At 42.8% G+C, this 27,825-nt stretch overlaps 1 protein-coding gene across 1 annotated transcript in view; it reads left to right on the top strand.

Moving 5' to 3' along the window:
- Positions 1-406: 406 nt before the first annotated feature.
- The window catches only part of IVD (isovaleryl-CoA dehydrogenase), a 162,206-nt gene continuing 134,787 nt past the window's right edge, over positions 407-27,825 (top strand). The window contains exon 1 of the mRNA XM_069208585.1: positions 407-631. Within this exon, the coding sequence (XP_069064686.1) occupies positions 485-631 (147 nt within the window). The 5' untranslated portion in view covers positions 407-484. The remainder of the gene's footprint in view (positions 632-27,825) is intronic.

The following is a 27,825-nucleotide window of genomic DNA, read 5'->3' as shown; positions in this document are numbered from 1 at the left end:
ACCAAGCTTCGCACCTGGTCGGGTGCAACCACAGAAATGTAGTTTATGTGTTTAACCATGCACCTAATGATATAGGCCATACGCCTTCGAAGGATCCCCCACCCCACGTTTTGTTCCCACTTAAAGCCCATAAGAAGAGGCCTGTATACACTTCAGATCTCTATACATTGCAATAAAAACGCAAGATGCTCGCCGTCTTTCGGGCGTCTGTTGCAATGTTTCCAGTTTCTTTTTGTTGTAATTTTGTAATCACCCATATATAACCCATCGTTTGCAACAACGTCTCACGTTTATCCCAACAATCACATGCTGCCAAGTGAAGCCTAAAGCTGATTGGCTAATAGAGCCTCTCCCACCCCGTCGCTGAATATGACTGGTGCTCGACTGTCTCAAGTTCCTTTGCAGAGTCAGACGATGATTGGTTCGCTTTCTAAATGCCTTGCGGTCACTGGCTGAGAGCTGAGCCTTGAGAACTACCGCAGCAATGGCGACACTTTTACGGAAAGCTGTGTCCGGCGTTCTGAAGACCCCATGGAACCGGGGGGCGCTGGTGCAGTGCTCGCGGGGCTGCGCCGGAGCCGGCGTCCCTGTGGATGACATAGTAAATGGACTTAATGAAGAGCAGAGACAGGTGAGTGCTACGGAGGCTGGAAGAGCCCTTCACCTTCATCCACCCTTTGCCAGTACTTCGAGTCTTGTTTGAAGGGAACAGAAGGGTGCTTCTTTGCAATGTGCATCAGAACTGGAGTATTCGGTTAGTATTGCAGCGTTTTCTATTCGTTTGCATTGAAACGCTTATGATTTCTCTGAGCGGGACTTTAAGTGAACCCAGAGGTATGAAAAGCTCGATAGGATACCAATAACACATACCTGTCAACATGTAGACTGCAGATGTAGGTAGAAGTCGCACGTTAAGAGGGCGATCCAACTAAGGTGCATGGAGAATAAACAACTTTTTGGAGAGTGTTAAAGATTTGAGAACAGGTTGGCCTCATTGAAGTTCGTGGACTTATTTTGTTTGTCAGCGGGGTGGATGGGGTGACCCCTAACAAATGAGAGCGGGTTGGTACATATAGCACAATAAGTTGCTTTAGGCTGTCCTATGCATTGGAACAAATGCAACTCTTGAATGTTAGCTACTCCGTGCTATGCCCTAAGAATTGCTAACTGAAGGGCAGAACCGTCACGAGCAGATTTCTCAATTCTTATTTCTGTGTTCGAGTAGTACATTTAACCCAGGTTTATGTTTGTATACTTGGACTTGTAGTCTGTCTTTCGCAATGTGATAAGAGGACTACAGCCCCAGCATGCAAAGAAACGCACGCGCTGGCAGACCCATGTCACGCATGGACAGGTGGAACTTGAGAGATCCGCGCACTCCAGTCCATAGAACTAAAGTGACCACCTGTCCTTAAAATACACGGACAGTCCCTAAATTCAACCTAACGCCCCTTGTCCATTACTGATTTGTCAACGGACAGCATTTGCCCGTAATTTCAGCACAGAACCGCAGCTCAGTCAGGCACTCCAGTCACATGATGGCTCTGAACACCCCGAAGTTCTATAGTCCTTTGAATATATAATCGGAGGTGATGTGGTCTGGCGGCCAGAGTTACCTATTTAGGGATAGGGGAACCAAGTTCGAGTCCGGCGTCATCCCAACATCCTGTGATTCTGGGCAAAACACTTAAATCGTTCCTTAACCCCTCCCTGCCAGGCCTTTTCACCCTCAGGTACCAGGCCTTTTTTTGGATATTTGGGGCAGGGCGCGCTTTGGCCTGTTGGAGTGTGTTTTCCAAAAGCAACATTAACATGAGAAGCTTGCAATATATTGTGTAATGAAGCTGCATAGAAAATTAGTTAACATAGAATAATAACGTACGCGCTTGAAATGTACCCACTGGGAGTGGCTATCAATGTATAGGAAAACTAATGAAAGCTGGATAATTCTGAATTTTATGCAATAATGTTTTGAACTTGTATTAGCATATTATAATTAGAGTCATGTATTAGCGGTTCGTTAACTAAATTACTAGGCCTTAGTTTAGCGAGGGTCTGGGCCTAGCTGCCTGGTCTCATATTAAACTGTATTTTTCTAACGTGCAATGTGCTGTTTTCCTGAAGGACACGAAGCTGTACTTTTCCAGAAGCTAGATGTGTGTAGCCGTAGTAAATTCTTTCTCATGTGAACTGACTTGCTCAAGGAGACATTCTTGCTGAATGCAACAGTGTAATTCGTAACAGGTGCAAGGCTGCCTGGAGTAGGAGAAAACAATAGAGCTACTGACTGGAGCATAAAGTGTAACTTTTCTTACCTGACATTCCAACTGATGAAGACGTCAATAACATGGGCCAATCAACGACATGAGAACTGTGTTCTGTGGAAAGTTCTAGAGAAGCGAATGGGAAATTATTGGACAGAGATAATGATGCACCAAATATTATCCAATGGGGAATTAAGAGTTAGTTCGACATGTTTGATATAACCGCATGACCCAGGGAGAAATCAGACATTTGCTAGCCATTATTATTAATATGCTAATGGGGTGAGAAGTTAGGGTTGTGCAGGCTCTCAGGATCATAAATGGCACAAAAATGATTCAAACATTAAAAGAGAAAAAAGAAGAAAAGGGTGCCAGCACAAGGGAACACACCCATCCCTTACAGGTTTAAGCAAAACCACACATACATGAATACAATGTGCGGCACACCTAACAACACAATTAATTGTACATATAAGAACTACATAAGTAATCTTGAGGAAATCAAATTGTCCATTTTTAATACACGTTTGAAACGTCCAGTTCAATTCACAGATCCAAATAATTTCTTCAAATGTTCCAAAACACCTCCATGAAAGTACAACTCAAGCCAACACGTGTTTCGTCATGGGAAATTCTTGTTCAAATCCCGAACGACTTCTTCAGGGCTCCTGACTGATAGGATTGACCATCTTTGTAAGTCATCTATAGTATTCATCGAAATAGTCTGGTATGTAAGTTGCAGACCGAACTCCTTTAGTTCCGAGACCAAATCCGCGTTTCTTCGAAATATGCGAAAGTTCGATTCTACTATAATATGATCTGGAAGTGCGTTATATAATCATACACCAAATATTCGTCAAATTTTTGGTCGATTACGTGTGGGATATGGAAAACCTTACCTATTAGGATTTGGTCTCGAAACTAAAGGAGTTCGGTCTGCAACTTACATACCAGACTATTTCGATGAATACTATAGATGACTTACAAAAATGGTCAATCCTATCAGTCAGGAGCCCTGAAGAAGTCGTTCGGGATTTGAACAAGAATTGCCCATGACGAAACACGTGTTGGCTTGAGTTGTACTTTCATGGAGGTGTTTTGGAACATTTGAAGAAATTATTTGGATCTGTGAATTGAACTGGACGTTTCAAACGTGTATTAAAAATGGACAATTTGATTTCCTCAAGATTACTTATGTAGTTCTTATATGTACAATTAATTGTGTTGTTAGGTGTGCCGCACATTGTATTCATAGCCATTATTATTAGCCATTACTCGGACATTCCACTTTAAGTCATACCTTGCCATTATTCTTTCGAGACTTTGCCATTTTCCTGATACTTCAACCATCCTTTTCTAAGTCCTTACTGATACTTACTTCTCCTCCATAAGAGTGAAGAGCCTTTAGTCCTTAGCTATGCCATATAGAGATTTTGCCCTGTCTTAACTCTGCTGATGGTGAATCGACTGATGTCCTGAGGACGAAAAATGACACTGCTGATTCGTTGGACCGGTAACTCTCTGATGACGAAATTTGAAATTGTCTGCTTGCCTTTTCTTTCTAGGTATCAACTGCTATTTTGATAGAGTCCGTAGTTAGATGTTTTCCAAATTTGCGTTTGCTAAATTGTTTTGCATGAAGCCCAACATGCTAATGCCAATCTGAGGTTAGTTAAGGTGTTCACAAATATTTGACGCAAATAGACAAATGACTGAGTTCTTGCTTTGTTGAATCATGCACTACTGAGACTTTGCTAAGCTGCTTCTTGTTAATGCTGAATGAATATTCTCTATGTATTGTTTAATCGTGTTCTAATATAAATCTGGGAAGTTACTAATGAGATGAATTGCTAATGAGATTAACGGAAATGACTTTAGATTGTAACTAATAGGGAAATAAATATCCTAACACTTAACTAGCTTGTTGTGGTTATTTGTGACTGAAGGTCATGGTGTGTTCGACTATTGATTCTTATAAATTGTAATTCATTATTTGTTTAGTTCCTGTGCATATTGATTGGATTATTGATTTATTGATTTCGTGATGCCAAAAAGATACCTCGTACTTCAAGTCCCCGAACGTGGTCCAAAGGTCCATCGAACTAGGCGTGTCTCCTTGTAAGTTTCCTTATCAAGGCTCTGGTGCACTATCAGGCCCTTGTAACTTTTTGTCTACAAAAGCTGCCCACGCCAAATCTGCATCCTTTTTTCCAACATCCTAGGGATTCTAGAGGTACCCAGACTTTGTGGGTTCCCCTGAAGGAGACCAAGAAATTAGCCAAAATACAGTGAAGATCCCGGAAACCTAAACATTTCTGAAAAGTAGACAAAATTCTGAATTCAGCAATGGGTAATTTGTATAGATCCTACAAGGGTTTCCTACAGAAAATAACAACTGAAATAAAAAATACTGAAATTGAGGTGAAAAAAAAACAGCCATTTTTCTCTACGTTTTACTCTGTAACTTTTTCCTGCAATGCCAGATTTTTGAAAGAAATATACTGTTATGTCTGCTGGACTCTTCTGGTTGGGGCTTGTAGGTTCATCAAGAACCCTAGGTACCCAGAGCCAATAAATGAGCTGCACCTTGCAGTGGGTTTTCATTCTATACCTGGTATACAGTAATTCATTTGCTGAAATATAAAGAGTGAAAAATAGTTATCAAGAAAACCTTTGTATTTCCAAAATGAACACAAGATAAGGTGTGGAGGAGCAGGGGTTATTTGCACATCTCTGAATTCTGGGGTGCCCATACTAGCATGTGAATTACAGGGCATTTCTCAAATAGATGTCATTTTTACACACTGTCTTATATTTGGAAGGAAAAAATGTAGAGGAAGACAAGGGGCAAACACTTGTTTGGCTATTCTATGTTCCCCCAAGTCTCACGATTAAAAATGGTACCTCACTTGTGTGGGTAGGCCTATCACCGGTGACAAGAAATGCCCCAAAACACAACGTGGACACATCACAATTTCCCAAAGAAAACAGGGGTGTTTTTTGCAAAGTGCCTGGCTGTGGATTTTGGCCTCTAGCTCAGCCGGCACCTAGGGAAACCTACCAAACCTGTGCATTTTTTAAAACTAGAGGCCTAGGGTAATCCAAGACGGGGTGACTTATGGGGCTCTCACCAGGTTCTGTTAACCAGAATCCTTTTGTAAACCTCAAAATGTGGCCCAAAAACACTTTTTCCTCACATTTCGGTGACAGAAAGTTCTGGAATCTGAGAGGAGCCACACATTTCCTTCCACCCAGCGTTCCCCCAAGTCTCCGGATAAAAATGGTACCTCACTTGTGTGGGTAGGCCTTGTGCTCGTAACAGGAAATGCCCCAAAACACTATCTGGACACATTAAAATTATCAAATAGAAAACTACCTGTTTTTTCGGGGGGCACCTGCGTTTCTGGTCCTGGGCTCAGCAGCCATCTAGGGAAACCTACCAAACCCAGACATTTCTGAAAACTAGACACTTGAGGGAGTCCAGGGAGGTGTGACTTGCGTGGATCCTCCAATGTTTTCTTACCCAGAATCCTCAGCAAACCTCAAATTTAGCTTAAAAATCAAATGTTTCCACATTTCTGTGTGGGATCACCGCACCGGGACAAATGTCCTACCACCCAACGTTCCCCTCAGTCTCCCTGTAAAAATGATACCTCACTTGTGTAGGTGGGCCAAGTGTTTGTGACAGGGAAGAGCCAAAAACACGTTGAAACGGAGGGGGAACCAAAGTGGGTCCAAAAGGGCAGTTTGAAAAAAAATATTTTTAGGCTGACAAGTGCAGCAGAAATTTTAACGGTATAGATGAGACAATGCTGGATGTTAGGAATTTTGTGGATTCCTGCAGATTCCGGAAGGTTCCATCACAAAAATGTGTGCTTTCCAGCAAAGTTGAAGGTTTGCAGGGCATTGTAGGTAAGGAAATGGTGCGGGGTGCATGTGAAGCACACCATCCTGGAATCAACTAGATGTTTAGTTTTCAGATGTGTCTAGGTCTTGTGGATTTTTCTACATGGCAGAGTCCCAAAGTGCAGCCCCCACCATACCAAGCTCTCATGGCCCAAATGTAAAACAAAAACCCCAAATACTCAAATGTCCTCTTGTTTGCCATGGGATAAGATGTTTTAGTGTGCAGGGGAGAACTGAAGGACTGTTAGCCCCTTCAGTTCGGGTGGGGGCACAACCAAGCCCATACTGGTTGGTAACCACCACTCCACTATTCTTCTTCCTTCTTTTTTTTTTTTTTTTTTTTTTTTTTATTCCATGGCATCTAGTGGACTTTCTGTCCCCCTGGGGTGTGGATCGGGGTAATTGCCCACTGGTGAGTGGAACAACTTTGCCCCATTTATTTGGGGTGGGGGTATGGCCATACCCCTAACCTCTTATTTTGGAAAAAAAAATCTTCTCTGGTGGCTTATGGGCCTTCCAAAAATAGGCCAATCTGCCCCCAACAGGGGCAGTTACGGCCAACAGTAATGTGCCCCCATGGGGAGCGACCCTTGCCCCAGGGGCTGCCCCCCAAACAAAACACACATATACACACACACACCAATCCATGGTGTCTAGTGGTTTCTGCCCCCTTTGGGGGCAGATTGGCCTAACAAAAATAGGCCGATCTGCCCCCAAAGGAGGGGGCAGAAATGGCCTAAATACAACTTGCCCCCCAGGGGAACGACCCTTGTCTAAGAGGTCGCTCCCCATACATAAAGTATATTAAAAAAAAAAAAAAAAAAAATCCCGGGTGTCTAGAGGTTTCTGCCCCCCAGGGGCTGATCCGCCTAATTATATTGGGCCGATCTGCCTCCGGGGGGGCAGAAAAGGCCTAAAAATATTTTCCCCCCCCCTGGGGAGTCACCCTTGCCTAAGGGGCCGCTCCCCTTATGCGTTAGTATATACAAAAAAAAAAAAATTCCCTTGTGTCTTGTGATTTCTGCCCCCCCGGGTGCATATCGGCCTAATTATATTGCCTAAGGGGTCGCTCCCCAAACATAATAAAATAAAATAAAAATAAACAAAAAAAAATTATCCCTGGTGTCTAGCAGTTTTCTGCCCCCCCCCCCGATCTTCCCCCAGGGGGGACAGAAATGGCCTAGAAATAAGTAGCCCCCCTGGGGAGCGGCCCTTGCCCAAGGGGCCACTCCCCTTATTGAAATACATAACAAACAAAAAAATCCCTGGTGTGTAGTGGGCATTTCTGCTGCCCGATCGCATCGCAGTCGGGCAGCAGAAATGCTCAGAGACATGAAAGGAGAGGAAAAGCCTTTCCTCTCCTTTCATGCCTCTCTGCCCCTCCACGTGATCGGAGGAGAAATGCTTTTGCATTTCTTCTTCGATCGGCGATGAGGTCAGCGTGCGAAAGTGCGCTGACGTCATCTGACGCAATGCGGGGTTCGGGGTGGGGCGGGGGTTGAAGGGGAAGCGATTTTCCCCTTCCATCTCTGCCTGGGGGAGGGGGTGCTTGGCCATCTGGGGGAGCGCAAGAGCTCCCCCCGGGGGCCCATAGCAGGACGAGCTGGTCTCGTCCTCCTGTGCCGAGGGTGAGACCAGCTCGTCCTGGGCACCCTAGGGTTTAAAAAATATAAAATTGAATTTCAACTTGTATGATGTTTTCTGCAGCGCTTATAAAGCGCCGTTTTCCCTGGGCGGGTTTGTGCTGTAAACCACTGAGAAACACACAGACAACGCAAGGCCTTCTGCCAGTTCTCAGTTTTGCATTAGTCTGTGAAATCTGCAGACAGGCTAAGGATTAAACAAGCTTCTAGTCTGAAAACCTTTATTACTTACAGACTAATTCATCTGCTGCAGTAACTATAGTGTAACCTATAGTGGTTCGAATCCATAGCGTCTGCTCAGTTTTCACTCTGCAGTAGGTAACCGGAATGATGTGAAACGTAATTTTGTCTTTACCCCTACGTTACAAACGTAACACAATTTGTAATCAACATCATATATTCTGTGTGACTTAACATTGCCAATGAAGTGCAGCATCAAACCGTATTACTGAAGGTTCATTTACTGTAGGCATTAGAATGTGATATTACGGCCTTAAGGTAACGAGCTTTCCACCTTGCCAGGAGACGGACACAAATTTTCCCAAAGCACCTACGGATAAAACACCCGGCTATCTGCCTAGTAGGTGGGTAAAAAAAATATTGTATCAAAATTAAACAAAATACGTGTCACATATAATAATTAATTCTTATGTACTCAAGAGACATAACTGTAAAAACAGTGGCAGAGTATGGCGTTCTTACATTTGCCTAGTGTGTAGCAAATTAGATTTTTTTTCCTGACTAGGAGTGGAAAATATCTACGCTGGATTGCAGAAGGCGGGGAGATGGTTGGGGGTTGAGGCGGGGTTTGTTCTGGTATTGGGGTGGATATCGAGGTATGACCTTGGTAGGGTTAACAAGATCGGTCTGAGTCGGATGCAAGACGTCTGCTTGGGTGAAGAGCTCTTCCCTTGAGTGGAAGTGTGCAATACACTTTTAAAGGTGGTGTGCTGGGGGCTTGGGGATCTTTTCAGGCTGGTGGTATGAATATCTGAATTGAGGTGCAGATTTCTTATGATTTAATCCAGGCATCTCCAATGAGTAGCTCGTCAGCTAAATTTAAATCTCCAGCTACCTGTAAGTACCTCTCTTGTGTGCAGTCCAGCATATTAAAGTACATAAATGTCCCTGGTAAAATAAATATATACCAAAACTGAAAATTGTGCATTTGAGACAGAAAAGTGTATTTCCAGAACTGAGAAGCTGATGTTTGGAGAAAAATGGTTGTCTTTCTAAAATATAATTAAAGCTAATATTTGAGTGATAAATCATAAGGCACTGCAGAGACTTATTAGTATTGTTACCAGCGACATTGCAGCTGTGCTTATTTTTAAACATATAGCCACATGGACAGAGCCTTTTTTTTTTTTTTTTTTTTTTTTTTCACATTATTGCTGTCAGCCACACCCGATGTACTGAGGGGACCACTGCTGTTAATACTGCTTACGGGGGCCACTAATGTAATCTGGTGTGATGTGGTCAGTATTACAACACTGACAATAGTAAGTACGAATTTTCTCACCCCAAGCCTTATCCTATTAGTATAAACTCCCAATTAAGGCTTCTGGATTCTTCCCTCCTCTATCCCTTCATTACTCTTAGTCAATCCAACTAACAAACTCTAATATCCTTCGCTCAAATGAACTCCTACTAATACTGTACTCTTATTTCTCTTTACTAATCCACCACAAATTCCTCTTGGGTTCCGGAGTAGGATGCAACTCACCAAAAAGCGCTTTGACGCCTCCTCAGGAGTAGGAAGCGCTATATAAATACAATTACAGTATATATGTGTGTGTGTGTGTTTTAATGTTTGACATTACCACAATGATTTGTAGTTCTCATTCACATTTATACATATATTCTGATGTATTACCATTATTGAAAACACATTGCACATGTAATCATTTACTCTTACTTGTGTTTTGTATTCATTCTGATACAATGCTTGCAGTTATATTTGAGCATTAAAAGGTGCACAATAACCATGATTTATTAAGCTAGCCAGAGTAGGCCTTCCATTTTAACGTGAAATGTATTTTGCCCTGTTCCGCATGTTTCTTTCTGTGCAGTGCTCATTTGGTATTCATTAGCTAAATAATGGGGTATTATGTAATAGTGATAGACAGGCCTGGGAAGGAAACATTTGGCAAGCACTGGATGATTTAATAAACATAAGAAGCCTCCTATTTGTATCATATCTGGTGTGAAGAGACTCAAGGTGAACCTGGTCATTTGTGTTCCGTGGGATGGGAGAATTGCTCCATTTTGCAAGTTGCTCTGTCAGAACGAGAAATAATTGAAATCAATGGATGACATGAATAAAGATATGGTTGTGCATGGAACTTTTCCATCATGAGTTAGTGTTCACCTTGTTAGAGTTACGGCAGATTCTTTTAGACTTGGAGAGGTACAGACCCTTTGCCCTCAGTGTATAGCGATAGGTTAACACTGCTTCCTTTTTCTGAAGACTTCTGCTGAAGGTTTTGTATGCTGACACCTGCGGTGCTCTGTCCCGAGACCCTTGAGACCTTATCCCTTCTAATCTAAAGGTCAATAGAATGTAGTTAATTCTGTTTCTGTTGAGAAGGAGCAACCTGAATTATTTTAGAGAATATCAACTCGTATTTCCTAGATTCTGTATTGCTGTGACTATAATCCCTATATGCCTTATGCAATTGAATTTATTCAGGCGTTTCAGCTTGCTGGTTCTGATTTTGTACCTTTACAATTTGATTCTGATATGCACTTATATTGGATTGATGACTAATTTGCAATAAACCCACTAAACTCAAATATTGAATCCTAGTCCTTTTTGTGTGGCCAGATGGGCTTCAGGAAATTGTAAATTTGATGCTAGCTCCTGTGCCTCCCAGTACACTACAAGATCCAGAAGAAGACTGACCACTGCTTCCATGCATGCTGCTGTAAATGCTAGACTTAGTAATGCCAGTTCATCCTCCAGATTTTGAAAGTCAGCTGTCTCCTTCAAGATCTCTCACAGGTTATTCTGCATGCTAGAATTATGAATGCTAACATTAGACTTCATGGCTGTGACAGCTCAGCCTTGGTAGCAGTGACCAAGTGGTCCAAGACCCCAGCTTTATAGAAATGTTTGAGGATACCTACCAGGGGCAGTTATTGCTAATCCATGAACATGAATGTCTAATCAGTTACTTACTTCTTAAGAGTACTAGCTCTTTTAGTGTAAGCATTAAAGGAGACAGTTTTTTTAAATTTGTTTTTATTTGTCTTTTTATTTAAAGTCTTCTATCCTTAAATGTAGACTTCTGACCCTGCACAAATTGGATAAATCTAGTGACTATGGGCCTGTTACAAGTGGCCAGTGCTGGATGCTCTAATTATAGCATCTGTTAAAATCCAACACAGAGGTGTTCAGCATTTATATAATACAATAGTTATCACCTTTGCTGACGTTTTGGGGAACAACATGCACAGCTCGGTTCTTGCAGCATGGAAATCTGCATGTGCCAGTGAATATTGAGCTTTCTCCTCTTGTTAAATTCCAGGTGGTTTGCCTAGCCAAAGTTTATCTCAGCTCTTAAATACTATGTGTAATAAACATCGAACCATTTGTAAATGCGAGCCACGTGCAAACATCGCAATTAACTGCCCACTTCTAGTCAGGTTCTATGCATCTTATGAAACAATAGGCACAAGGAGTAACACACTGTCTGCCACTTGAGTGATGTCTTCTACTGGACAAATATTTTGAGAGAGCACTACACGCATGTTTGATATATGTGGGTGCCTAGAACACATTATGTAGCGTCTGGGTGCTTGCAGCGAGCCATTTGAGGGAAATCTGGCAGTTGGCTTGCAGCTCCCTGGACGTGAGGAGTATCGGACAGCAGTGAAGGTTGTCCGTAAGGGTGGATTGGCACTTTCTGCTGGGGTAAGGATTAAAGCTCTTTCAAGATGGAACAACTTGGCAATTATGCCAGGCAGGATCTCTACCCTCAGTTTCTTAGTGGGGATCATGAGTGATGAGTAGTGTAGCTGTAGCAGACTTGAACAGGAAGACCTTCTCCAGCACATACAGCAAGCTGTTGATGAATGGGTGATGCTGGTAGGACTCTGCTCCATCAGTAGGCAGATATAACTGTCTGAAAGGGCGGGTATCAACAGGTCCTGATGTAGAAATAAATAGGGCACTAAGGCTAGAGCTGGGGATGTGCGAGCCACTGAAAGCTCGAGTCTGAAGCCTGGCTGTGGCTCAGCTTGAAGTGTTGTTGCAACCTCAAACCAATAACAATCTAAGCATTATAGTGGCTTCTGCCTGCCACTCTCCCTCCCTCTACCCAGGAAGTGGTGTTACGGTCAGAGCTGCCGACTGCAGAACTGAGGAAGCAGGTTGGAGTCTCAGTGTCACCTCAGTACACTGTGATTTTGGATAAATCTCTTATTCCCCCTGTGTCTTTAAATCATGCATGTGACCTTGTGTAATGTAACTGGTGCTCCTGTAAGTCCTCGGCCTTCGGGTCGAAGTGGAGTTAGATTTAAAAACTACAAAAACATGCACTAAGAGGTTAAAAACAAAGCCTTAACATAAGCAAAGCTGGTTTGTTCAAAGTGAAACCAGAAAGCCTGGATAAACTGTGATATTAGGCAAATATTTTATTTCTACAAAACATAGTTTTCCCCCTTCATTACTAAAGATGTGAGTTCAGACTGCCAGTTGTACAAAACTATCACATCTAATAAGTACTTCTCAGTGCAGTGCTATAATGTGCCCTATTAATGTCAAAGCTTCACATGTTAAAGAGATACACTTATTTAAATACACCCCTCACCTACTTGGGAAAGGATGGTGAATACATGAACTTTATATAGGAACTCTGGTTCTTTGGCAGCATGGGTGTTTGGAAGCAAGCAACCATGCTGAGGTGGCAGTCGCTGGTTCACAAGGTCTCCTAGCTTCAAAGGGAGTCTGTGGGAGATGTAGCAAGATAGCTCAGCAAGAAACGTTTTCTGAAATCAACCACGCAAAGGGAGGAACTAGAATGGGTGAGTGTTTGGATCTACTTCCAGGCTTCTTTCACCAATTTTTGTGAACACTACCGACCTGGACCTCCGAAGAGTCTAGAATAAAGGAGACTGGAGGTACATGCATGCAAGAATTGTAGAAACGGTTGCTGCACATGGAAGGCAAGTTCACTAACTTCTGTGTGAGTTCCGGACAGTGATGGAGTTCTGGTGAGAGTAGCTGGTTTCTTGGTTACATCGGAGGCCACAATGATGAGAAGAGGTGCCTTGATTTCAGCACTCAAAGGAAAGGAGCCAGGCTTTTTCTCTGCATCCTGTTGGGCGCAGGGGGGAAACACCGAAACCTCTACTGCAGTGACAGCAAAGTTTTATGAGATGAGGTACAGTAGTGATTGGTAGAGCTGGAAATATGAGCAGCAGCGGTTCCTCTGTGGGAGCGGAGGAGCATCAATCTTTCCTCACCCCCAATACTGCTGTGGAGAAAGCGTCAAAATGGAAATGGTAATAAAACAATTTTATTACCATTTTATTTTCGATGCTTTCCGCCAGCAAACAGAGTGCGAGGGTGGGGACAGTGCACCACTGCTACCAATGATTGGCAGCAGTGAAGAGTGCCCACTTAAGTTTTAAGTGCGCATGTTGGTTTGGCTGGCTACCTTGCAATGGCCAAACTGGCATGCACAATTCAAAACTCTCCAACCTGGCTGTCTCGGACAACTGGGCTGGAGAGCAAACATTGACCTACAATGCCTTTTGGAGCGTAGAGCTGGCCTGCTCCAGCCAGTCAAGGCCTGGAATAATTGTGAAGTAACCAGAGATTCAGGGTGATTCTGGTTGAAAGGACTTCAGTAGCAATTTAAGACAGGACATGGAATGGCTAGCTTGATTACTGGTTTGTGTGGATACGATACAGAGGTTTATTAATTACTGCTACCCCCACCCCCAGTCACAACAATCTGGGTTGAGGAGGCGGAATCTATTTTCATCCGAATAGGAGATTACACTAGTCACCCAACCCCCATTCAGTGAGACACAGCAAGAAAAAAACGATGAAGCTCATCCATTGGACTTTCATGATTGTCAAGTTCACAAGAGGACTACGCAAAGCTAAGTACAAAAAAATTGATACAGCTGGAATGCACAGACTTTACAAGCTATGCAGCAGACACTTATGCCAACGCCTCTACTTCTAAAATTGGCAGTCTTTTTGGGATGGAGTGGAAGAGGCATTTAGCCACAGGTTTATATTTTAACCAGTCCTAATGACATTAATGCAGCATGTCGCATGAAAATAAATTTTTCTTTTTAAACAAGATATATATATATATTTTTTTTTATTTATTTATTTTTTTTATACAAACTCCACCATTTAACAATGTGAACGATTTAATTTAGCTGGGTGTGATAAATAACACTCCCTTTGTGGTAATTAGAACTTGGTCACATTCACCCAACCTTCTGGGAAACTGGAAAACCTTATCATACAAGCCATGAAACTCTTTAGTAGGGAAGCATCTGGAGGTAGTATGCATCATTTTATGCAGTATGTAGAGCTCCCATCCACAGGGACTTGGAACTTGCAATCTCTAGCAGACGTTTGTTTCTGGTGCGAGGCCCCTTCTACAACCCTTCCCTGGAGATCCATAATGGAGCACACCACTCCACACATTCACCCCGAATTACGAGCAAGCACCGTGAGTGCTCAGCAAGCTCCCTAAATCTACTCTGAATTTGATACAAATCTCCCTGAAAGGGTTTAACTGTCCACCCCCCCCCCCCCCCCCCAAAAAAAAAAAGTGACAGTCTAATGAAATGTGGGTATTTTTAATTTAAGGCGGTAGTAAGCAAAAGAGAAGCAGGTGATCTCAGGAAAGGCGGATACTGGACATAGGCGGGGCTCTCTTTCATTAACTATTTTATCCCTTCGAAAATGTGTTACGCCTTCAAGGACTAAGAACACCCCCTCCACCCTTTTAAATCAGATATTTATATATCTGAGATCTACATGTGCCCTCAGTGCTCATTTACTTCAGTCTACTCTATACAAATGTTTTTCAATGAAACTGCTCTACTCCGGCAACATGGCATCCATGCGGTTATGCTTATAGAATATGTGCATGTTGTATGTTCTCTGGACTCTGTTGAAGCCTGAGACTCCGCTGATAGACTGCTGTTGTAAGTTTGTGTTTCACTCAGCATCTCAGGGTTGTTTCCCCTCACGTGAATGAAAGGAAATTTAGAAACGTATAAAAATGTGTCCCCTCTTTAGCTTTCTGGAGCGCTAAGCATAATTTCCATGCAAGAATAAACCCCCATTTTGTTCATTTAGTGCAGTCTTTTCCGTAGGAGAGGCCTTCATTCGTGCTACAGTTCCATTTCTTGTTGTATGTAGTATTTCACGTCATCCATAGAAAATATTCGTCCTCAGGTTGTTCACTGGAATTTGACAACAGTTGGGATGCTGACAAAAAGAGAATAATTTGCCCCTACAGAACTATGAAACGTTTATACTGAGTATAGAAGATGGAACCCCCACCCTTTGCTTTTAGGTTCTTTGACATGTGAGTAATTAGATTTGATACTTTTTCATGCAGTTTGTAGCTTTCTATAACTTTGCCCACGTGTTTCTGAACATTCTTCCAGCCACCTGCCTTCAGATCTTGCTAATATCCCAATGTCCTCTGAAACAGCAGTAGGAGAGTAACAGATCGGCAATAGATCGTTGGTTAGAGAATCCACTGGTGATATCAGGCAATCAACAATCCTGAGAAGCAACGATCAGTCAGGATCATTAATTGCAAAACAAGAAAACTCATTCACAATTAATTGACGCAACTACAATAATCAAGCTAGTACAAAGGGAATTCTATTGCTACACAGAAAATGGTGCCCGAGGGGAACACCAAAAAAAAAGCTGTGAGGCGGAATGAACCACGTATGCAGTGTTCATCAACCCAGTGTAGAATACTAATGCAACAGTCCAGGAGCGCAAGATCAAGGGAGAGCTCACTCATCCGCAGTCTTCATTAGAGACCCCCGTTATGAAGCATTCAATTGCTAGTATGGCTGAATTTTAAATCTAAAATACAAATGGGTTTCCTCGTAAGCTCGCCTAATGTGAATGACTGGGGGGCCTGTAGTTTTCTTGTTTTCATTTACTAAGTACTTGCACAGAGATAGGTACATCTTGTGTGTGTAGGTCTCTAGTCATGGGCATCAGCAGCTCGTATATTGCCGCCCTATACACTTTTTGTCCAATCCGACTTTCTCTAATGAAGGCCCTGTAAAGTGGCAACTGCACCAGTGAGCTAAGCAGTGAACCACAGAAAAGCAAACCGTTCTGGCAGGGTTAAACATAGCACAAGCAATCGCCGCAGTGAATTGTTTCGAGCACCTGGTGCATTTACTTTATTTCAACATGAATACCAACAGTGGTAATTTTGTTTTCTTCTTACTAAAACTGAATTATCCGGACATTTGGGCTTACTGTGTCATGTTCCCACTGAGATAGGTAGTCCCACTACCCCCAGTGTCGGGCCTGCCACAGCGCCACGTGGGAAGCTTGCAAATCATGACACAGACACAATAATGTATTCTTTGCTAGGTCGCCGGGTCTCTCGCGACCACATCTGCCATCACCTACCTTTTTATTAATTGCATCCCACACGGGGACAGGAAGGTACCAAGTGAAGTGGAGCGTGAGGGGTGTTCACAGAGAACCCCTCGGGCTAACGTTAACATTGTACTTACTACTACATCCCTGTTGCGTTACTGGGGCGACATTACATTCCTCCTTTTATTTTGAACAAAATGGGAAAATACAATAGTCCAATTTCGAACATCTTAAACAAGGTGGTAATTACCCGTCTGCTTCTTGATGCCATAGTCACATCACATTATCAGTCCATTGAAATGCTTAAATTGGGAAATGTTTTGAGTCCTTCACTCCCGTTGTGCAGTCATCTTTATGCCTTTGAGGTGAATGATCAGCCATGGGTGATCCTCGAACGACATTCAAAATGTACTGCCTGGGTAAAGGTCATTTACAAACACCAAGGGCCAGATGTATCAAAGGTTTTTACCCATTGTATGTCTGTGGGAAAATGTGTTCATACATATGGCCCCAAGTCTCTAAAATGAAGATGAGAGGGTCTTGTGTTCTGTGGCTCGCTGGTGCAGGCTTTAACCGTGCGCCTGTGTGTGTGTGTGTGTGTGTGTGTGTGTGTGTGTACACAGTGGTCATCAATGGGGCCTGGGGTCCATCTAGAGCAGAGGTCTTCAAACTGGGGGGCGGGCCCTGCTAGGGGGGCCTCAAGTGATCCCAGGGGGGGCCCTAGACTCTGGCCAAAATAAATATTATACAGATAACAGGCCTTTGTTTTAAGCAGAAGCATGTTATTGCAGTTTAAAAAAGTTAACAGTACTTAACTGCAATGTTTAAAATAGGTTTAGACATATTTAAACATTGCCATGTTTATAAAAATAATTGTGAACATTTCTGAGGGGGGCCCAATGATTTTTATTTTTCAACTGGGGGGGCACGGCATTAAAAAGTTTGGAGACCTCTGATCTAGAGCAATGGTCTTCAAACTGTGGGGCGCGCCCCCCAGTGGGGGGCGCGGCATCATCCCTGGGGGGGGCGCTCACCTCATAAGAAAACCTCACCTTTCATTGTGTACTTTCGAACGTCGAAAGTACGTTAGTTTCCTTTCCCCCCTCGTCTCCAATGGAGCTCTCTGATTGGTTGCACTGTCATAGCTTCCAATCATGAGCCAGCATTATTGGCTATGAGGTTGCACCAATCACAGCGAGAGTGGCACGGCAGGAGAGGGAAATGCTGCAAATTCTACCTTTATAAAGTTACAGAATGGTCACTACTTTGCTTTTAGTGGCTCTTCTCCACTGCTGCCTTTTCTTTCCTGCTTGCTGCCTTTCCCCTGCTGACCTTGGCCTCCTGGTTCCTACCAACGCTGTAATGCCTCGCTGGTTTGGAGATAGAGAAGATACAAATTAATTACATGTAAGCCACGCATCGGGTGTTTCCCGGGAGGCTAGAATGGTTGTGGAGGAGGCTGTTTTGTTTGGGTGGCTGGTTTGCATTTGGGGCCCAGGAGTCCTGCGTGTTTAGCAGGTAGGTAGAAAAGAATGTTCTCTTCCTAAATTTCCAGTAATGTCAATTTGGGACACATTTTATATGTGGAAACTATCCCTTGGCAGTTTTAAAGTTGTTTTGATTGAGCAGCGTGTAAGGGTTTTGTAGCAGTGCAGTAGTTTTAGAAGCACTGCAAAATTCCTTGTATCTTCAGCACTTTTTTGAGTAACAATAAAAGTGTTAAGTTAACTCCGGTGATTAATGTACCTGGTGGAAAGAGAAGGGAGTTTTGTCTAGCTGCAGTTTTAACTCATCTAAGGTAGCACAGAGGGTTAATATGCCTCCTGCAAAGAACGTGCAGTATGCACATCAAATAACAATATTTTATGTGCATAGCTCACTGGGTTACTGCTTTTGACACAGAGATTCTTCTGTTACTGTGCAGTTCATAAGATACAATCGTATTCTAGCGCAGTGAGTTAGGAACTGCCATCAAAGAACTGCATGCAAACTACATACTACAGGGTATAAAGTTATGTATTCTCCCAGTCTTTCATTATCTTGAGGTTGCTTAAAAAGAGGTTTGTCTGGTGGAAATAAATTATTTTTATTAAAGTAAACCACTGTGTTAGGTTCTGAATCATGAGTTGATACTACTCCAAACCAAGCACTTTTCAAAAGTGCCTACCAGTATGGATTGCATGTGAATCCTACACTCTGTAGTCCCCTTTGCCTTATGTAACATTTTCTCTACACTGATTTACACATGTATGATGCATTGTCTCTGCATGTGTGTTTGAAACAAGCAAAAAGGCGCATTTTCCAACCTTTTCTTTCAATGTCATGGCCCAATTTTTAATTTTTGCCAAGAGACTCTGACCCTCCTGTGGTCACCAAGCACTAAGACACGAACAAATGGAGAAAATAATATGGGATGAAACAGTGAAGAGAGGTTTAGGGCTCTCAGTGCACTGATCAGCCCTCTCTTCAGGTCGGGTGACTGCTCTGAAACCCGCGGCACACCCAGGCCACAGCAGGACCTGTTAGCCAGCAAAGCCCATTCAGGTAATCCTTGTTATGCAGTACTCGGAGAGCCATCTTAAGATGGCAGTTCTGGCTGTGTCTTACATGGCATGGGGCCTTCCAGCTGCAACTCACTCTAAGTCCAGACTGCACTGGCCTTGGAATGATGAAAAATTAAATGAAAAAATCTATTGTCAGAGGTGATACAGACATTGCAAAAGCGCACATTTCTTAAAATGCTACATTAAATTAGTTCCAAACCAATATTTTCTGATGCAGTAACACAAAGTTCACAGAGGCACCAAAATACTGGTCGTGCCTTGGGCTTTTTTTTTTGCGTCCGCATATGAGATTGGGAAGTGGTGAAGGGGAGTTAAACACTGCCTTTTGCTGCTTCTACCTGATCATTCTTGGACTTTAGTTATGGAGAAGAATAATTGAAGCTGGTCTATTTGAGCCATTCCCATGTCTAGCAGCTTCTCTTGAATACACCAAATATGAAATTTCAAGAGTTGCTGAGTTAATTAAAAAAAAAAAAATCACCTGACATCTCTCAGGGACAGTTTACAAAAGTATTTTCCAGAGAACAATGACCACATGAATGATTGTGTCTTTCAGCCATTTATGGGGGAGGTGGGGACCCATCTCCCTATTCATCTGCAGGAAAAACTAATTGAGCTCCAGAGTGACTGTACACTGCAGATGCAATTCAGCAAACTGTCATTGGGGGAGTTTTGGCTGAAAATGCCTACAGAACACTCAGCTTTGACAGAAATTGCTGTCAAACCTCTCCTGCCTTCCAGCTCATCGTGTTTATGCAAGACTGGGTTCTCAGCTCTTGCGGTATTGAAAACAAAGTATAGTTCAAGACTAGAAGTGGAGCACAGCCTGAGGATGGCAGTAGCAAGGATAGAGCCACAGATTGACTGTCTCTGTGAAGATAAACAGGCACACTTGTCACATTAGTTTTGAAAGTGCTTTTATCTATATCAAATGAAATTACATGTTTTCTGTAGAAAAAAAAAGTCGCAGTGTAAATTTGTGGGCAAAGTTTTTTTGGAAACCTGATTTGAACTCTGTAATAAGTCCCTTTCACCTAACCACAGGCACTCACAAATCTTCAGTCTGCTAAACACTCTTATATTTAATATTATTTGCCAAATATAACCAGGTATGACCTGGGACATGCAGGTGGAGATAGCTGTCGATGATGCAGAGTACCAGCATACAGAAACTTTCCTCTGGTAGTGGTGGGGGGGCCCAACCCCTAAACAAAAAATAAATTCTGGGGGGGCTTGGCCAAAAAAAGTTTGAAGACCACTGATCTAGAGTGATGTGGAATGGAGTCTTGGATCACTATGCCCCTCTTCAGGTGTCTCGGAGCTTGCCCGGTCGTGGAGTGTGGTTTTTGGCAGTGCTCACGCAGAAAGGATTAGGTGACCCATTCATACTGTTACTGGTTTGCATGGGTAATTCATATTACTTTATTTAGAGTTACCATGGAGCGTTCTACCTCCTCTTTGGCTTGGGGCCAGCAGAGGGGGGCTGTGACATTTGTGTGTAATGTTCACTGACAGGAGATACTGTGCTACTTCATGGCCTTGGAATGGTAGTCCATTGTCCGTCCTTAGCTCCTTGATAAACCAGTGGGTGGCAAGATTCCTTTCCAGCTTTGGTAGCACATCATGGGCTCCTTGGGGAAGGCATGATCTCTACCTTTTGGGAACTTTGAGTGGTCATCGATGATCACCATGGCATACTGCCTATTTGGGAGGCTTCCAAAATCAAGAGTTGCGCACACCCAGAACTGGCGGTGTCCTAGCTCTGTGATTATTGGTGATGGAGGTGTTGGGCCAACTGGTTGCCTGGCACCACAGACCGGATCAGACCATAGTCTGTACTTGCTCGTCGATCAATGGGAACCATACTTTTGCTCAGATCCTGCTCTTAGCTTTCACCATTCCTTGATGTCTGGCATGGGCAAGTTGTATTACTTGATCTTGGAGTGAGGTGGGATTCACTGAGCACTACCGGCTCATGTCTCACATGGTAGAGTCTCTTAATGATGCACTGGGCCTCTGGCATCAGTTGTGCTCTACTGGACTTGAGCTTGTGCCACATCCACTCTTGACAGTTTCTAACGCTCTCTGCAGGCACATGTCCTTTGTGGTACCTTGACAAATGGTATCCATGGCAATGGGAAGTGGTTGTGACCAGTCAGCTATGAATGTCACATACTCTTCAGTTTCGTCGGCCCCCACTTCTTTGGCTGGTGTCTCGGATGTGGGGTGCCTGGACAGGTAGTCAGTAATAATAATATTTGGTCGATACAAGGGGGAAGTAAACCTAGACTTTCATAGCAATTTTTTTTATTAAGTTCAGTTCATCCAATCTCCTTGGGTTAATTTTAAATTTGTATTTCTTTTATCAACTGAATTAATCTCATCATGAACTTATGATTATCAAGGAAAGCTATATATAATTCTATAATTCTAGGTGCTCCTATATTTACAAACACAGTGAAAGTGAATATTGTGAACAAAAGTGACAGTGTTATGTACAATATACACAAAATATGTGGTTAAAATCAATGAAACGTGAACTTACAGAGGCTCCGTCAATCCAGGAGGTCTGAAGTCACTCAGAGACATGTAATATCAATCCACATTCAAGTTATGTCCATATTTCGTCCCTGTATATAGATATGAATCAACAACGGGTCATCATCAGGGCTGGAGATCATTCTATTTGGTAGCACCTAGAAATAAACCATTATCTATTTTAATAAAGGGACTCTATTCAAAAGCATTTACATCAATTAATTAAATAGGGGTTATCACTCACCTATTGGTTCAAAATTAGTGTCATCGTATCTTGATAAAGTCGTCTTCCTAATAAAAACGCAAATTCTATAAGAAATCATTGTCCCTTAATATTGTATTACAAAGAGTTATTCACTGTGTAGAATTACTTACAATGTTAAAGATTCTGCACAATAGTAGTTTTTAACACTGCCTCTTAGTAGGCGTCTTCACCAGGATTATAATTTCTCCCTTGAATCCTTTCTGGTGTACAGGCAATAATGGCGGCTGATTACTCATTCATAGTTTCTAAAAAATATAAAATTTAGAGTGCCAACAATATCAATACTCAAACTTCAATCCTTCATATTGGTCTTATCAACAACTTACTTTCAGAATATCATCCCGCGCAGTGGAAGAAGTCGTAATACAACCTCCTGTCTGTGTCTATCGGGAGCATTTAAATAGTATGGGCACATGTCTGCCTAATCAGATAGGATGTTTTCTTTCTGGTCCGCCTGTGGGTGGAAAAGGCAAACGTCATGGTATCAAAGAGAACGCTTTTGAACAACAGCCTGTTCCCTTTCTGGTCCGCGGGGGCGTGTTAGCGTAAGACGCCAAAGTTGGCTCATTCCATATCCACAACAAAAGCTGTTTCTTTACATTGTTCTTACGATACATATACGTAGAACGTTATGGCCACCTCAACACAGTAAAACAAATACTCCGCCAAAGGAATGGCTCTCCTCAGTAATATCGATGTCCCATCTCTCACACAGGAATTGCCAAGTGATCGCACACGACCAAAGACACACCACAATGCGATCTATACACTGGGAGCCCTAGAAACAAAAACCCGGGCTCACAGGTTTTCATGGGGGACTTCAAATTGGAGTTGCACCCGACAACTAAGGGTTAGAGGGGAACCCATTACCCTTCACTTTGTTAGAAATAAATGACATCTAAACCCAATCATGTGCATCAAAACAAATTAAACCACCAGGTGACCGCCATACTATAAGATGTACACCATGGATCTCTACAAAAATGAAATATTGCAAAAAAGATCTAGAAACCTATACTTCTGCCACTGTACCCAAACACAGTGATCACCTGCAATGAACTTCAAAAACCTGATGTGTAAGGCTATTAGGAAACATCTATTTATATACAAGTCCGAGTGATTCATATGTATATACACAAGTCATGATGATTAAACATATCCTCTAGCATCCTAAAGTCCCCAATAAAGCCTTGAAGCATCAGTAAATGATGGAGAAAAACTTAACCATTATAATAAAGAGGCCTGTCTCCAATCCTCTAAAGTGTTCAATCCATCACTTATAGTTCCACATTTTTCCGTTCAAAACAATTCACGTTTGGTGAGGAGGTAATCCTTATCCCCTCCTCTTGGACCCAAAGTGATTTGTTCAATAATTTGGTATTTCAAATCATCACTGTTATGTTGGAGTCTTTCATAATATTCCACTAAGGGCGATCCTACTGTTTTACATTTTTGTTATGTTTACCTGGTTACTTGTCTTGTAATTATCTGTGTATGCTAAGGCACATTAGAGAACCCTCATATCATCAGGGTTCCATGTGTCAGAGAAGAGCGAAGGGGGGTTCGGTGGCAGTTGGGACAGAGTGAGCGTCGAGTGTAGCCGCTCTGTCCTGGGTTGGTGGCAGAGGAATAAAGCTGTTATCATCACTTACTTGTTTCTGTATCTTAACACTGGCGACGAGGATGGGATTACAGAGGCTGTCATGAAGGATTGTGTATCCTGCGCATGCAGTGATAAAAGTAAAGTTATAGTGAAAGCTCAACTTTCCCCTGTAGAAACTCCTGAGAAGCCTTGGTTGAAATTAGCTCTTGATTTCATGGGACCATTTCATCTTTTGCCTGCCAATGAACGGTATGTCTTGTTGTTGGTTGATCAAGCGTTGAAATGGGTAGTAACGAAGTGTGTGTGTTCAATAGACACCAGAACGGTTATAGAGTTCCTGAGGGAAGAATTCTCTCGGGAAGGTGTGCCAAGTCATTTGGTCACAGACAACGGGGTGCAGCTGACATCTCAAGAAATGAAACTTTTCTTGGAGTCTTTGACTGTGGTACATTTAAGGACAGCTCTATATTTACCTCAGGCCAACGGTCTTGCAGAGCGTATGAACAGGATGGTTAAATCATGTGTACAGGAGGCTGTCGTGACCAGAACTTCACTGGCTGGGCTACTCAGAGACTTGTGGTGGGCATGTAGGAATACCCCTAATAGTATCACTAAGATTGCTCCTTTCGAGTATATGAGAGGAAGGTGAGGGTGCACCAAAATTTTTCCAGCTTGGATGAAAAACAGACTGGGGCTGGAAGATTTTGATCATCTTGACCACAAGAAGCTTAATGAGGCGGATGACCGTAAGAGAAACTATCAATATAAATACAAATTGCGTTATGGCTCAAAATGGGGCGTTTCCAGGGTTAAATAGAAGATTGGTGACATGGTGTTGGTAAAGAATCCTAGCTTTGTAACAAAGGGGAGGACAAGGTTCAAGGGTCCTTTCTGTATTAAGGAAGTCAAAAGAAATGTCGTTGTTTTGGATAATGGAGATGTATGGAGTATGTCTAGAATTGTGAAAGATTCCACTTCTCCAGAGAACTGGGGAAAGGAAAAGGTGAAAGATTCCACTTCTCCAGAGAACCCAGGAAAGGAAAATTGCCATGAGTCCAAGGCCGGGGTTCAGACCAATGTTTCCTCCAGATTACGCTCCAAACCAAAATGGTTGAAAGACTTTGTGCACTAAAACTTATTGGTATTGTGCTTAACATGATTTGGCGCTTTTGCATATTATTGCATCATAATGGAAACCTTTATGGTAATATGTAGTAGGTTATTTTTCTTCTTAGTATGTATTTATTATTTTTCTTTCTTTTTAAGATTTGCTCATTAACTTTTCTTTAAGTGTTTGGTTGTGGTAAGGGGGATGTGTTATGTTTACCTGGTTACTTGTCTTGTAATTATCTGCGTATGCTAAGGCACATCTGAGAACCCTCATATCATCAGGGTTCTATGTGTCAGGGAAGAGCGAAGGGGGGTTCGGTGGCAGTTGGGACAGAGTGAGCGTTGAGTGTAGCCGCTCTGTCCTGGTTTGGTGGCAAAGGAATAAAGCTGTTATCATCACTTACTTGTTTCTGTATCTTAACAATTTGATTCTGCTTTTATGTTGTAAAATCCTGCATTTTATCTTCTGTGTCGTTTTGCCAATATACATAAACGTACATGGACACCAGATCACATAAATAATATCCTGTGTATTACAATTTGTAAAAGCTGTCAAAATGGAAAAATGTGGAACTATAAGTGATGGATCGAACAGTTTAGAGGATTGGAGGCAGGCCTCTTTATTACAATGGTTAAGTTTTTTTTTTTTTTTTTTTTTTTTTTCCCATCATTTACTGATGCTTCAAGGATTTATTGGGGACTTTAGGATGCTAGAGGACATGTTTAATCATCATGACTTGTGTATATACATATGAATCACTCGGACTTGTATATAAATAGATGTTTCCTAATAGCCCTACACATCAAGTTTTTGGAGTTCATTGCCGTTGATCACCTTTTATTTGGGTACAGTGGCAGAAATATATGTTTCTAGATCTTCTTTTTTACAATATTTATTTTTTGTAGAGACCCAAGGTGTACATCTTATAGTATGGTGGTCATCTGGTGGTTTAATTTGTTTTGATGCACATGATTGGGTTTAGATGTCATTTATTTTTAACAATTCTTTTTTTGACAAACAAGTTTTATTGTTTTTGAGAAAAATAATAAACCAGCAACAAGGAACAAAAAATAAAATAAAACAGTGATAGGTGAAGCAGAGCGCAATTACAGTTCCATATAACATTGTATCCGAGGTTAAGGACGTTAGTGAATTTCAAACAGATAGATACCATATGGGAAGTCAAAGTTTAGAACTGTGGGATTTGACCATTGCCTTGTTTCCAGTACTGCCGTCTTGGCCAGGTTCCCATCTTCTATTATAGTAGCAGGTCTACCCATCTTCCCCATATCTTTTCAAATTTCCGGGGACACCCTCTAGAATCGTAGACCACCTTTTCTTGGGTCGCGCACCAGTCTACCCCTTTCTTCCATTTATGGAGTTTTGGGCCCTCGGGGGAGATCCATGTTGCTGCTGTGTCCCTTTTAGCTATCAACAGGGCTGTGGCTACCAGTGCTCGATGAGCCCGTGTTCCTCTCATGCCCTCCAACACGCCCAGTAGGACTAGTTTGGCAGATCTTTGTATTTCACCATTTAAGACTTTCTCCAGCACTCGAAACACTGATTCCCAGTAGGACTGAACCACTTGACATGACCAGACCATGTGGAAAAAATCTGCAGGTTCGAGCAAGCATCTTGGGCATTGGGCTGAGGGTCGTAGACCTGCGCGGTATAGCCTAGCAGGGGATAAGTACGCACTGTGTAAGTAATAGAATTGCACTGTGCGGAGCTTGGCCGATACTGCTAAGGACCGGGGTGCCATTAGTGCTTCCCTCCATTCTGTGTCTTCTAGTGCTCCCAACCATGCCTCCCATCTGGATCTAATGAGGTTCATGCCTCCAGGGGCATTGTTAACTAGCATTTTATAAATTTGGGAAACCCCTTTCCCTCCCAGGTTTCCCATGAGTAGTTTGGCTTCTAACGGGTTAGATTCTGGTAGAGAACTTGCTGTCGGTATGTGGGTTTTTAAAGCATGCCTGAGTTGGAGATATCGGAAGAATTGTGTTGGGGCTAGTTGAAAATCCCTCCTTAAGTCTTGAAAAGATTTCATGGAGTACCCTGCCCACACGTCACCAACCAGGGAGATGCCCACCAGATCCCATTCCCGGAATCCTCCTAGAGCTGCAGTTGCGCTTAGCCATTTCCCTCTCCACAGTGGTGTTTGGTGTGTAACAGTGGTATTCCAGTGGGTGTATCTCAGGGCAGCTCGCCATGCCTGGAAAATCAGTTTGGTAACTTCTCCCATCTCTCGGGGCAGGGGGTTCCCGTACATGATGTCTAGAAGGCGGGGAAACCCTAGGATCTCCAATTCTACTCGGTAGGCTGGGTCTCCCCATCCCCCATTAAACCAGTCTTGTATCACTATTAATTGGGAGGCTAAATAGTAAAGGTAGGGGTCTGAGGCACCCAGGCCTCCATCGTAAATCCCTCTTCGGCAGTGATGGGCCCCTATGTGGTGTCTGGTACCCCTCCAGAAGAACAACCCTGTAGCTCTTTCAAGGGCCTTGAACCATGAGCGTGGGATGGGTAGGGGGAAGTTTTGAAAGGTGTAGAGAAGCCTCGGCAAAATCATCATCTTGTATAGAGCTACTCTACCCATTATGTTTAGTGGTAGAGTTTGCCATTTCTGGAGATCCGTTTTTATGCGTGACAGTAAGGGGGTAACATTTGTAGCCCAAGTCAGTTCTGGCAGCAGTGATACCCAGATGCCCAGATATTTAAAGCTTAGCCGACACAATGGTATATGTTCCTGCCAGTCGAAACAATCTCGTGAGTGTGCCAGCGGAATTAGTATGGATTTAGCAGGGTTCATTTTCAGACCTGAAGCCACTTCATAGCGTTCCAGCAGTCTGAGGCATCTCGGGCCTGTTACACTAGGTTCCTCCATGTATAGCAAGATATCGTCCGCATAAAGCGCTATTCTGTCTTCCTGGGAGTGCTTCCATCTCCAGCCGCTATATATTGGGTCGGATCTCACCATTTGCGCCACAGGCTCAATGGCTAAGGTGAATAAAAGGGGGGATAGAGGACAACCCTGTCGTGTGCCCCTGTGAATCTCTAATGTTGACGACAGAGAACCGTTAACCTGCACCCGGGCAGTGGGGTTGGTGTATAGTGCCTGAACCAAGCGGCAGAATCTAGGACCCAGGCCCGCACGTCGGAGTACCAACCAGAGAAAACCCCAATCAAAAGAATCGAAGGCTTTTTCAAAGTCAATGAGTAAAAGGGCAAGGTCTCGGGTCAAACGGCTGCGTTCAGCTAATGCTATGTGCAACCGGCAGATGCAATGCTGAGTGCTGCGAGTGGCCATA

This window comes from Pleurodeles waltl, chromosome 9 (genome assembly GCF_031143425.1).
Source record: "Pleurodeles waltl isolate 20211129_DDA chromosome 9, aPleWal1.hap1.20221129, whole genome shotgun sequence".
Classification (NCBI taxonomy): domain Eukaryota; kingdom Metazoa; phylum Chordata; class Amphibia; order Caudata; family Salamandridae; genus Pleurodeles; species Pleurodeles waltl.
Note: the sequence above shows the minus strand (reverse complement) of the source record. Positions and strands in the feature narration are given on the sequence as shown.